Raw genomic sequence first — 14,471 nt, 5'->3', positions numbered from 1 at the left:
TAACGTAACTTTTTTGGCGCCAAAAATGACCGGAAAACAGAATTTATGCTTACCTGATAAATTGCTTTCTCCAACGGTGTGTCCGGTCCACGGCGTCATCCTTACTTGTGGGATATTCTCTTCCCCAACAGGAAATGGCAAAGAGCCCAGCAAAGCTGGTCACATGATCCCTCCTAGGCTCCGCCTACCCCAGTCATTCGACCGACGTAAAGGAGGAATATGCATAGGAGAAATCATATGATACCGTGGTGACTGTAGTTAGAGAAAATAATTCATCAGACCTGATTAAAAAAAACCAGGGCGGGCCGTGGACCGGACACACCGTTGGAGAAAGCAATTTATCAGGTAAGCATAAATTCTGTTTTCTCCAACATAGGTGTGTCCGGTCCACGGCGTCATCCTTACTTGTGGGAACCAATACCAAAGCTTTAGGACACGGATGATGGGAGGGAGCAAATCAGGTCACCTAGATGGAAGGCACCACGGTTTGCAAAACCTTTCTCCCAAAAATAGCCTCAGAAGAAGCAAAAGTATCAAATTTGTAAAATTTGGTAAAAGTGTGCAGTGAAGACCAAGTCGCTGCCTTACATATCTGATCAACAGAAGCCTCGTTCTTGAAGGCCCATGTGGAAGCCACAGCCCTAGTGGAGTGAGCTGTGATTCTTTCAGGAGGCTGCCGTCCGGCAGTCTCATAAGCCAATCGGATGATGCTTTTAAGCCAAAAAGAGAGAGAGGTAGAAGTTGCTTTTTGACCTCTCCTTTTACCAGAATAAACAACAAACAAGGAAGATGTTTGTCTGAAATCCTTTGTAGCCTCTAAATAGAATTTTAGAGCACGAACTACATCCAAATTGTGTAACAAACGTTCCTTCTTTGAAACTGGATTCGGACACAAAGAAGGCACAACTATCTCCTGGTTAATGTTTTTGTTAGAAACAACTTTCGGAAGAAAACCAGGTTTAGTACGCAAAACCACCTTATCTGCATGGAACACCAGATAAGGAGGAGAACACTGCAGAGCAGATAACTCTGAAACTCTTCTAGCAGAAGAAATTGCAACCAAAAACAAAACTTTCCAAGATAGTAACTTAATATCTACGGAATGTAAGGGTTCAAACGGAACCCCTTGAAGAACTGAAAGAACTAAATTGAGACTCCAAGGAGGAGTCAAAGGTTTGTAAACAGGCTTGATTCTAACCAGAGCCTGAACAAAAGCTTGAACATCTGGCACAGCCGCCAGTTTTTTGTGAAGTAAAATAGATAAAGCAGAAATCTGTCCCTTCAAAGAACTTGCAGATAATCCTTTCTCCAAACCCTCCTGTAGAAAGGATAGAATCTTAGGAATTTTTATCTTGTTCCATGGGAATCCTTTAGATTCACACCAACAAATATAATTTTTCCATATTTTATGGTAAATTTTCCTAGTTACAGGCTTTCTAGCCTGAATAAGAGTATCAATGACAGAATCTGAAAACCCACGCTTTGATAAAATCAAGCGTTCAATCTCCAAGCAGTCAGTTGGAGTGAAGCCAGATTCGGATGTTCGAATGGACCTTGAACAAGAAGGTCCTGTCTCAAAGGTAGCTTCCATGGTGGAGCCGATGACATATTCACCAGGTCTGCATACCAAGTTCTGCGTGGCCACGCAGGAGCTATCAAGATCACCGAAGCCCTCTCCTGATTGATCCTGGCTACCAGCCTGGGAATGAGAGGGAACGGTGGGAATACATAAGCTAGGTTGAAGGTCCAAGGCGCTATCAGTGCATCTACTAGAGTCGCCCTGGGATCCCTGGATCTGGACCCGTAGCAAGGAACCTTGAAGTTCTGATGAGACGCCATCAGGTCCATGTCTGGAATGCCCCATAATTGAGTTATTTGGGCAAAGATTTCCGGATGGAGTTCCCACTCCCCCGGATGGAAAGTCTGACGACTCAGAAAATCCGCTTCCCAATTTTCCACTCCTGGGATGTGGATTGCAGACAAGTGGCAGGAGTGATTCTCCGCCCATTGAATTATTTTGGTCACTTCCTCCATCGCCAGGGAACTCCTTGTTCCCCCCTGATGGTTGATATATGCAACAGTCGTCATGTTGTCTGATTGAAACCTTATGAATTTGGCCTTTGCTAGTTGAGGCCAAGCTTTGAGAGCATTGAATATCGCTCGCAGTTCCAGAATGTTTATCGGGAGAAGAGATTCTTCCCGAGACCCTAGACCCTGAGCTTTCAGGGGTTCCCAGACCGCGCCCCAGCCCACCAGACTGGCGTCGGTCGTGACAATGACCCACTCTGGTCTGCGGAAGCTCATACCCTGTGACAGGTTGTCCAGGTTCAGCCACCAACGGAGTGAATCTCTGGTTCTTTGATCTACTTGGATCGTCGGAGACAAGTCTGTATAATCCCCATTCCACTGTCTGAGCATGCACAGTTGTAATGGTCTTAGATGAATTCATGCAAAAGGAACTATGTCCATTGCCGCAACCATCAAACCTATTACTTCCATGCACTGCGCTATGGAAGGAAGAAGAACAGAATGAAGTACTTGACAAGAGCTTAGAAGTTTTGATTTTCTGGCCTCTGTCAGAAAAATCTTCATTTCTAAGGAGTCTATTATTGTTCCCAAGAAGGGAACTCTTGTTGACAGGGACAGAGAACTTTTTTCTATGTTCACTTTCCACCCGTGAGATCTGAGAAAGGCTAGGACAATGTCCGTATGAGCCTTTGCTTTTGACAGAGACGACGCTTGAATCAGTATGTCGTCCAAGTAAGGTACTACTGCAATGCCCCTTGGTCTTAGCACCGCTAGAAGGGACCCTAGTACCTTTGTGAAAATCCTTGGAGCAGTGGCTAATCCGAATGGAAGTGCCACAAACTGGTAATGCTTGTCCAGAAAGGCGAACCTTAGGAACCGATGATGTTCCTTGTGGATAGGAATATGTAGATACGCATCCTTTAAATCCACCGTGGTCATGAATTGACCTTCCTGGATGGTAGGAAGAATTGTTCGAATGGTTTCCATCTTGAACGATGGAACCCTGAGAAATTTGTTTAGAATCTTGAGATCTAAAATTGGTCTGAATGTTCCTTCTTTTTTGGGAACTATGAACAGATTGGAGTAAAACCCCATCCCTTGTTCTCCTAATGGAACAGGATGAATCACTCCCATTCTTAACAGGTCTTCTACACAATGTAAGAATGCCTGTCTTTTTATTTGGTTTGAAGACAATTGAGACCTGTGGAACCTCCCCCTTGGGGGTAGTTCCTTGAATTCCAGGAGATAACCTTGAGAAACTATTTCTAGCGCCCAAGGATCCTGAACATCTCTTGCCCAAGCCTGAGCAAAGAGAGAGAGTCTGCCCCCCACCAGATCCGGTCCCGGATCGGGGGCCAACACTTCATGCTGTTTTAGTAGCAGTGGCAGGTTTCTTGGCCTGCTTACCCTTGTTCCAGCCTTGCATCGGTCTCCAGGCTGGTTTGGTTTGAGAACTATTACCCTCTTGCTTAGAGGGTGTAGAATTTGAGGCTGGTCCGTTTCTGCGAAAGGGACGAAAATTTGGCTTATTTTTAGCCTTAAAAGACCTATCCTGAGGAAGGGCGTGGCCCTTTCCCCCAGTGATGTCTGAAATAATCTCTTTCAAGTCAGGGCCAAACAGCGTTTTACCTTTGAAAGGGATGTTAAGCAATTTGTTCTTGGAGGACACATCCGCTGACCAAGACTTTAGCCAAAGCGCTCTGCGCGCCACAATAGCAAAACCTGAATTTTTCGCCGCCAATCTAGCTAATTGCAAAGTGGCGTCTAAGATAAAAGAGTTAGCCAATTTAAGTGCTTGAACTCTGTCCATAACCTCCTCATACGAAGAGTCTTTATTGAGCGACTTTTCTAGTTCTTCGAACCAGAAACACGCTGCTGTAGTGACAGGAACAATGCATGAAATTGGTTGTAGAAGGTAACCTTGCTGAACAAACATTTTTTTAAGCAAACCCTCTAATATTTTATCCATAGGATCTTTGAAAGCACAACTATCTTCTATAGGGATAGTAGTGCGTTTGTTTAGAGTAGAAACCGCCCCCTCGACCTTGGGGACTGTCTGCCATAAGTCCTTTCTGGGGTCGACCATAGGAAATAATTTTTTAAATATAGGGGGAGGAACAAAAGGTATGCCGGGCCTTTCCCATTCCTTATTTACAATGTCCGCCACCCGCTTGGGTATAGGAAAAGCATCGGGGGGCACCGGGACCTCTAGGAACTTGTCCATCTTACATAACTTCTCTGGAATGACCAAATTGTCACAATCATCCAGAGTAGATAACACCTCCTTAAGCAGAGCGCGGAGATGTTCTAATTTAAATTTAAAAGTAATAACATCAGGTTCAGCTTGTTGAGAAATTTTTCCTGAATCTGAAATTTCTCCCTCAGACAAAACCTCCCTCCTGGCCCCTTCAGATTGGTGTGAGGGTATGTCAGAACCATTATCATCAGCGTCCTCATGCTCTTCAGTATCTAAAACAGAGCAATCGCGCTTTCTCTGATAAGTGGGCATTTTGGACAAAATGTTTTTAATAGAATTATCCATTACAGCCGTTAATTGTTGCATAGTAAGAAGGATTGGCGCACTAGATGTACTAGGGGCCTCTTGTGTGGGCAAGACTGGTGTAGACACAGAAGGGGATGATGCAGTACCCATGCTTACTCCCCTCGCTTGAGGAATCATTTTGGGCAACATCATTATCAGTGGCATCATTGTCCCTACTTTGTTTGGACACTATGTCACATTCATCACATATATTTAAATGGGGAGGAACCTTGGCTTCCAAACATACAGAACATCGTCTATCTGATGGTTCAGACATGTTAACAGGCATAAACTTGATAACAAAGCACAAAAAACGTTTTAAAATAAAACCGTTACTGTCACTTTAAATTTTAAACTGAACACACTTTATTACTGAATATGTGAAAAAGTATGAAGGAATTGTTCACAATTCACCAAAATGTCACCAAAGTGTCTTAAAGCCTTAAAAGTATTGCACACCAAATTTGAAAGCTTTAACTCTTAAAATAACGGAACCGGAGCCGTTTTTACATTTAACCCCTATACAGTCCCTGGTATCTGCTTTGCTGAGACCCAACCAAGCCCAGAGGGGAATACGATACCAAATGACGCCTTCAATAAGCTTTTTCAGTGGTTCTTAGCTTCTCACACATGCATCTGCATGCCTTGCTTTCCAAAAACAACTGCGCATTAGTGGCGCGAAAATGAGGCTCTGCCTATGACTAGAAAAGGCCCCCAGTGAAAAAGGTGTCCAATACAGTGCCTGCCGTTTTTTTTAATACATCCCCAAGATTAAAAGAACTATTTATAGTTATAATCCACTAAATATACTTATAAAGTAATCGTTTTAGCCCAGAAAAATGTCTACCAGTCTTTAAAGCCCTTTATTCTTATTCTAAACTAAGAAAATGGCTTACCGGTTCCCATAGGGAAAATGACAGCTTCCAGCATTACCAAGTCTTGTTAGAATGTGTCATACCTCAAGCAGCAAAAGTCTGCCCACTGTTTCCCCCAACTGAAGTTAATTCATCTCAACAGTCCTGTGTGGAAACAGCCATCGATTTTAGTAACGGTTGCTAAAATCATTTTCCTCTTACAAACAGAAATCTTCATCTCTTTTCTGTTTCAGAGTAAATAGTACATACCAGCACTATTTTAAAATAACAAACTCTTGATTGAAGAATAAAACTACATTTAAACACCAAAAAACTCTTAGCCATCTCCGTGGAGATGTTGCCTGTGCAACGGCAAAGAGAATGACTGGGGTAGGCGGAGCCTAGGAGGGATCATGTGACCAGCTTTGCTGGGCTCTTTGCCATTTCCTGTTGGGGAAGAGAATATCCCACAAGTAAGGATGACGCCGTGGACCGGACACACCTATGTTGGAGAAATGACACACTTGCATCACTAATGACGCCGCCGTGTGAAAGGTCTCGACGTCACGTATGACACCAGAAATGATGAAGTTTCGTCAAAAACGTAATTTCCCGTGCCAAAAAGTTTGCGCCAAAAATGACGCAATAAAGTAACATTTGACGCACCCACGGGTCTAATACCCGCAAATACAAAAGTAGTCAAATTGAAAAAAAGACTAAACCCCAGGTAAGAAACAAATTTCTTAAAGTGTTTATATTCCCAAATATGAAACTGACAGTCTGCAGAAGGAAATACATGAACCTGACTCATGGCAAATATAAGTACAATAAATATATTTAGAACTTTATATAATTTGCATAAAGTGCCAAACCATAGCTGAGAGTGTCTTAAGTAAATGAAAACATACTTACCAAAAGACACCCATCCACATATAGCAGATAGCCAAACCAGTACTAAAACAGTTCTTAAGTAGAGGTAATGGTAAATTTGAGAGTATATCGTTGATCTGAAAAGGGAGGTAGAAGATGAGATCTCTACGACCGATAACAGCGAACCCATGAAAAAGACCCCCGTTAGGGAAATCATCGTACTCAATAGGTGATACTCCCTTCACGTCCCTCTGACATTCGCTGTACTCTGAGAGGAATCGGGCTTCAACAATGCTGAGAAGCGCATATCAACGTAGAAATCTTAGCACAAACTTACTTCACCACCTCCATAGGAGGCAAAGTTTGTAAAACTGAATTGTGGGTGTGGTGAGGGGTGTATTTATAGGCATTTTGAGGTTTGGGAAACTTTGCCCCTCCTGGTAGAATTGTATATCCCATATGTCACTAGCTCATAGACTCTTGCCAATTACATGAAAGAAATATATATATATATATATATATATATACACACACTGTGTATATATATATATATATATATATATATATATATATATATATGTGTGTGTGTGTGTGTGTGTGTGTGTGTGTTTTACTAACACTACCTACGTAACAGTAAAAAGAAATAGACGGAGATACAAAAAAAATTAAAGATCTAAATGAAGTGGCAGTGCTGTTAAAGGGAAGCTGTTGCCTATTAATGGAGATTGTTGGCCTACAAATCATGCCTGCAGGGAAATTAACTGACACTTTGACAAAATATCTTCATTATCTAGTGGTCATGTGGATTATACTGTTTAAAAGCACTTACAAAAGCTACTGGGAACCAACATTAGGGTAATGTAAGATTTATTTTGCGTGTCTGTGTAGGTTGATGATATAAAACATCCTTTACAGTGATCTTAAATACATTGATGAAAGCACTTTTTGACTAATTATTTGTGTGATATTTATAATGTAGTATAATATTTTTAATTAAACTCAAAAAAGATTCTGGACTGATAAATAATGCAAACAATAATTTTAAATGATTTTTTTGTATGCAGATTGTTTGCACTATAGTCCTTAAAGAGACAGTATAGACCAATTTTCATATAACTGCATGTAATAGACACTACTATAAAAAGAATATGCACAGATACTGATCTAAAAATTCAGTATAAAACCTTTTAAAAACGTACTTAGAAGCTCCCAGTTTAGTACTGTTGATGAGGTAGTCTGGGACACCCACTAAAAGGGGCTGGGTAAACAAAAAGAGCAGACACTCCCCACCTCCCCCTTCCCTGCATATGAAAAGACAGTTTACAAACAGGAGCCTGCAGGAGTCTGTAAACACATGTATACATCTGACACTGCGGGGCTTGGTTAGGAGTCTGAAAATCAGCACAATGTTCTTAAAAAAGCGGTTTAAAAATTACATGCTTTATCTGACTCATTAAATATTAATTTTGACTTTAATGTCCATTTAGGACAATTATGTATATTAGAAAATAATGTATTCAAAACATGACTTACCTGACGATAAGAAATTGGAACAGGCCGGCTGAACACAACCCATTCTACAATCTCGCTGCACGGAGGGGTCGTTAGGGAACCGGTATATCTATAAAAACTGGAAAGGGAGGTGGGAAGAAGGTCCCTCAGAATAAACGGATCCAATAACGTTTCTTTTTCTGTAGAAGAGAGATATAAAGTGTTAATGGATTTCTCATTCATTAAAAAAAACAAAAAAAACAACAAATGTCCATATCAGTTGGTATCCCAAATCCAGATATACAGTAAAGCAATTTCAAAGCACCATAGACATATTTTAAAATATATAAAAAATAAATGGAAATTTTTTTTTTTAAAATATTTGGAAAGCATTTACCCTTCCCTACCAAATAGTCATCAGAGGCTTTGAAAATTAATTTCTCAATACGCAAACAATAAAAAAAAATATTGTCTGATGTAGAACCCAGCAAAGTTTAGTCTTTCAAGTGATCCATGGTTGATTCAAAATATTCAGTTAGTATCACATGTCAAAGCATAGGACATTCAGTGGTGTTTTCAAACAAGCTGCACCAAAAAAAAAAAAAAATATGCATCAATGCTAAATTTAAAATAAACTAGAAGTTTGTGGGGAGAATCAGAAAAAAAGTAAGTTTCTCTTTACTATCCACCAATATAAACACCTATGAATAAAATGTAATAGTAAGACATTTTCTTTTAACATATATTGTGATCATCAATAATAAATATAAATTGTATATATATGTATAGAAGAATGCTTTTAAAGTAACATTTTAATGTAATACGAAAATGAACAAATTTGTGAAAGGGACATAAAACAGGTTGAGATCTGTGCATATCCTAAAAGGGATAATTAATTAAAAATAGTTTGCATAAAAAATGGTTTAAAAATTGCTAGCAAGTATTTTAAAATAATTTTCAAAAATAAGCAAAATGAATTACACAGCTAAGCTGCCTGGAGCAGCCAACTCCACCCCTCTTATCAGTGTTTAGACACAGGCATTGTATTTCAACTGAGTTCATAGCTTCTAGGCATGTTCCAGCTGATAATCCCTATTCACTTTTTCATTCTACCAAAACACAATAGATATAGATACAGCCATAGAAGGAAATATGTTGGGGGAGTTAGAGCTTTAAAATTCAGAAACTAAAAATAAATGGTTAATGATGAGGCACTGCAGTATAAATTTGCAGGTATAGTAATTACATATTATATTTTGTCTCTATCCCAACTTGTTTTATGTCCCATTAATAACTGTTTGTGGCTAACTATGGATTAAAGAGACATGAAACCCATAATTTGTCATGTGGGATTCAGACAGAGCATACAATTTAAAAAAAAAAAAAAGTTTCAAATTTGCTTTTATTATCAAATTGCTCTCCTGGCACCTTTTTTTTTTTTTTAAAGAGCATACCTAGGTAGGTAGCATTAATGTGTCCTGAGCAATACTTGAAATGAAACACTGCTGCCATCTTGCACAAGTATAATATTCGTGAAAAACTGCTGCCATATAACACCACGCTCATCCACTCAATCTGGCACCACTCCTGGACAATGCCACAATATGCCTACAGCCCTGTCTCTCCCATTGCTGCTCTCTCAACAAAACTCCAATGGGATACTACCCACAATTCCCTTCTCCCTTTCCCAGAAAGCATCCATGAAATGTTGGCCTATATGTTCCATGGCAGTGATTGGCTGCTATGTGTTTATTTTGCTCTTGACAGGCTGACTAGCTGTGTCTTGTTCAAAAGTGTCAATGTTTACACAACTTTAAAAAACCATTACAGTAGAATTAAACATATCAACACATGCATAATAAAAAGACAATGCAATATCACTTTCTCCGAATTTTAAATGACCACTAGAATGTCAGAAAGACATCAGCCAATCACAGAATCATACACTTATACAGTAAATTGTGAAGTCTTGCACACGCTGAGTAGCAGCGGGTACCTCAGAAAGTATGCATATTATGAAAGTAAATTGGAAAGTCTATTAAAATTGTATGGTCTACCCGATTCATGAAAGTTCGAATTTGACTTTAGTATCCCTTTAAAGGGATATTAAACAGTAAATACATGCTACACATAATCATGTATTTAAAGCAAAGCTTAGCCTTAGTATAATATGTAGCTGTGTTTTTTATCATTATATTAATTGTTTAAATATTGATAATGTAAGTGTAAAAGTTTTGCTTCTATAAAGTACTCTAGATTCTATAAAGTAATCGGTGTCACCATGTTTGAAGTAGTTTACTATTTATCTCTATAGAGAACAGTTAGTGAAAAGATGTATAATTCAGGCAATAAGGTAGAGTTTGTGTAAACAAGCCAATTCCTACACAACTTTGTTTGCATTAGTCTATTTATTTTATTGCCTGTTTTATTTATGTTCCTAATTGTATGCATCAGGACAGTAAGATAAGCTTAAAACTTAAAGGGACACTGAACCCAAATGTTTTCTTTCGTGATTCAGATAGAGCATGACATTTTAAGCAACTTTTCTAATTTACTCCTAATATCAAATTTTCTTCATTCTCTTGGTATCTTTATTTGAAATGCAAAAATGTAAGTTTAGATGCCAGACCATATTTGGTGAACAAACTGGGTTGTCTTTGCTGATTGGTGAATAAATTCATCCACCAATAAAAAAGTGCTGTCCAGAGGTATGAACTTAAAAAAAAGCCTAGATGCCTTCTTTTTCCAATAAAGATAGCAAGAGAACGAAGAAAAAATGATAATAGGAGTAAATTAGAAAGTTGCTTAAAATTGCATGCTCTATCTGAATCACGAAAGAAAAAAATATGAGTTCAGTGTCCCTTTAAGTTTAGACATGGTGGCATCCATTACTTTATAGAAACTTAGTGGAATTTAAAAAACAAACAATTTTAAGAGTTAAATTACAGGAAAAGGGGACAATATAAATAATGAATGTATGTTACAAAGTTTTTAACTACACATAATTAACATTTTATATTACAATTTCATACTGCTAATACCCCTTTAACTATGTTTTAAGTCCCTTCAAGGACAGCTGCTAGACAATAAAATGTTATAATTCTTTAAAGCATGTTATTGTCTAACAATTTGTCCTTTTTAAACATAATAAAAGGGAAACTAAATAGAAAATTGAGTTATTTATTTTCCTCTTTTTTTTTGTGGGTGAGGGATTTGATTTATACAGTTAAAGGACCAGTAAATACAGTAGATTTTCATAATCAACAAATGCACAATAACAAGACAATGCAATAGCACAAATTTCAAAGTTATGTCTATTTCTACTCCCACTGCATCATGTGACAGCCATCAGCCAATCACAAATGCATACACGTACCATGTGATAGCCATCAGCCAATCACAAATGCATATACGTATATTCTGTGAATTCTTGCACATGCTCAGTAGGAGCTGGTGACTCAAAAGTGTAAATATAAAAAGACTGTGCACATTTTGTTAATGGAAGTAAATTGTAAAGTTGTTTAAAATTGCATGCTCTATCTAAATCATGAAACTTTAATTTTGACTTGAGTGTCCATTTAAATATTAGATTTTTCCCCCCAGAATTGCAATTTCATACAATTGATAAAAAAAACACAATCAAAACTGACTATAAACTATTATTCTGATCGAAGTAGCATAGATAATCTTTTATGTTTTTTGAATCTTTTGGAAAACTGGTGCTATACACCACTATATATGCATCAAACACATGGCACACCAATACCCAATAGAATAATACAAAACAGTGAGCAAGCTAAAGTTGAAAATAAATATCTATTTTTTTCTTTACGTAGATGTATTCTAAGATAGTGATAAACTTCAAAAGCTTCTGAAACAGCCCACTCCGAGATAATTATTATTAAAATATAAAACATTTGTCACAAGAAAAAACTACAAGTAACCGCTTTAGTCATCTTTAGTCAAGTTGTAAGAACAGATATGAAAATATATTTGCGTTCACTATAATTTTTAATAATTAATTGTTCAAAGTAAAAAATAAATCAATAAGAAAAATGAATGCTAAATTTAAAATTATTCAAATACCACATATGAATAATGGATGCTTTTCATATTAAAATATACACTGTATTAAGCAGTATAGTTTTTCATTTCATTTTTTTGTCCTTCATTTTAACTATTTGGAAGTACATAATGAATTATCAATGCAAAGAAGTATAGTGCAGACTTTTTAAAATGCAAAATACGCCATTAGTGCCTATCTCCTTTTTTTTATTCTTTTACAATTAGAGACTGTTTTGAAATTCAATAGGTTTATTTCAAACAGTTTGAAGTCATTTGAAGGTTGGTTTTGCTTCTTTTTTTATTATTGTAATTGCAAAGTACAACGTTTAAAATATCCCAGAAGCACAAAAAAAGTATTTTCATAATTTCAGTAATTTATGCAGAATTGCTAAGAATTGTTTAGTTAAAAAAAAAAAAAAAAAAGGATATTACTTATTCTATAGTCGGGTATTTCTCCTCCTCATAACGCCTTAAAACCTTCCTCTTTCTTGTACAGTGTATAAAAGGTAAAGAAAAAACTCCTTCGCAATCCTGTTTGAGAATTAAAGATAACTTTATTGGTCGTCATCTAGGACACTAATGCGTTTTATAGCAAACGCTAATAGCTTTACACCTACTAGAGGATTAAAATAAATATTTAAATTTATCATAGTTATTTTATTCATTACAGCAGTTTTTTCTTTTCATTAAAGTAATATTAAAGATTTTTTTAAATAAAAATTGTGCTTTACCCCAGTTTCGTACAGAAGTCAAAAAGCAAATCTATAACCTAGGTTTTCAAAGTGCTGCAAATTTCCCTAACTAGCAATTTAATACATCACATTTGCAGATTACAGAATTAGCATTTTGGCTTTGTGGGGACTAGCTACCAGTTGTGAACACAAATTTTACTGTGCACCCCATCTCATGTACACAGCGCTACTAAATGTATTAGCGCTTAAAAAGGGACACTCAAGTCAAAATAAACTTTGGTGATTTAGATAGCGCATGTAGTTTTAAGACAATTTCCAATTTACTTCCATTGTCAAATTTTGCACAGTATTTTTATATGCACATTTTCTGGATAACAAGATCCTACTGAGTATGTGCATAAGATCACAGGGTGTGTATATATATATATATATATACACATATACATATATATACATATATATATATATATATATATATATATATATATATATATACATATATATATACATATATATATACATATATATATATATATATATATATATATATATACATATATATATACATATATATATACATATATATATACATATATATATATATATATATATATATACATATATATATATATATATATATATATATATATATATATATATATATATACATATATATATATATATACATATATATATATACACATATATATATATACACATATATATATATATACATATATACATATATATATATACATACATATATACATATACATATATACATATATATACACATATATATATACATATATACACACACACACACATATACATACATATATATACTAGTCTGTGATTGGCTGATCTCTGTCACATAATACAGGGTGCCGCAAAATGGGAGAAAAAATAAATTTGACAGCTGTATTGTCTTTATTATGCACTTGTTAAATATGCAATTATACTGGATTGAGTGGTCCTTTAACAAATTAATAATAATAAAAATAAAGATCTGATCTTATCAGCCTCTAATAATTCAGTCTATCTAGACCACTCACATAATTTGATAACCATTTTCTCAACATGAAATGTTTCTGTAAAACTGGGATATAGGCATTTACTGGAAGTACACTTGAGTTATTGGATGGCAACTTCATGTTTACTGCCATATAAAACAATCACTGCTAACAAGGAATTGTTCCATAGTAGTTGCCAGAGAAGCTAAGCCCGCCAATATTATACAAAAGTTTGAATATTTATTTATAGCTATTTCATAGTCCAAAACAGATTCTTTTCATTTCAAATTTCCTGATATCCCTAATTTCTCAGTATTTAAAAAGGGACACAAAACCCACAATTTTTATTTTGTAATTCAGACAGAACATAGAAATAAATTGGGAAACATTTTTTTCAATTCTATTTTCAAAATCCCTTTGTTCTCATACTATTATTTCTTGAAGAGATATCTATGTAGGTAGCAAGCATATTTCTGGACCAGTATATGAAAGGAAAAACTGCTGCCACCTAGTGTTCTTGCAAATGTATAACCGTTATAAAAATGATGACATATTGCTGCAGCATGACGCATGTTCCTACACCTAGAATGAAGAATGAATTAAAATTGATAATAGAGGTAAATTGCAAAGTTTTTTTAATTTTACTCTCTGAATCATGAAAGAAATTTCTTAGACTTTACTTTCCTTTAAATGGACTTTAAATACTTTGAGATTGTAATATAAAATATTTGTTATAAAACTTTGCAATACACTTTAATTGATAAAGCAAATTTATCTTAGCATTGCTATATTTTGCACAGCCACTGTTTGCACACTGACTTTAATATTTGTATATAAAGAGATTACATATGTGGAACTTAGGTTTCAATGGGGCAACAATCATCACTTTATAGAAACTATACCTTTATTCTTAGTC

General features: G+C 36.0%; 1 protein-coding gene across 1 annotated transcript in view; it reads right to left on the bottom strand.

Moving 5' to 3' along the window:
- Positions 1-14,471, bottom strand: part of PTPRG (protein tyrosine phosphatase receptor type G) — a 979,702-nt gene that overhangs the window by 387,635 nt on the left and 577,596 nt on the right. The window contains 1 exon segment of the mRNA XM_053720987.1: positions 7,828-7,985. Within this exon segment, the coding sequence (XP_053576962.1) occupies positions 7,828-7,985 (158 nt within the window).

The sequence above is a fragment of the Bombina bombina genome, chromosome 7, assembly GCF_027579735.1.
Source record: "Bombina bombina isolate aBomBom1 chromosome 7, aBomBom1.pri, whole genome shotgun sequence".
NCBI classification, from domain to species: domain Eukaryota; kingdom Metazoa; phylum Chordata; class Amphibia; order Anura; family Bombinatoridae; genus Bombina; species Bombina bombina.
The sequence above is the reverse complement of the archived record's forward strand: the minus strand, read 5'-3'. Positions and strand labels throughout refer to the sequence as shown.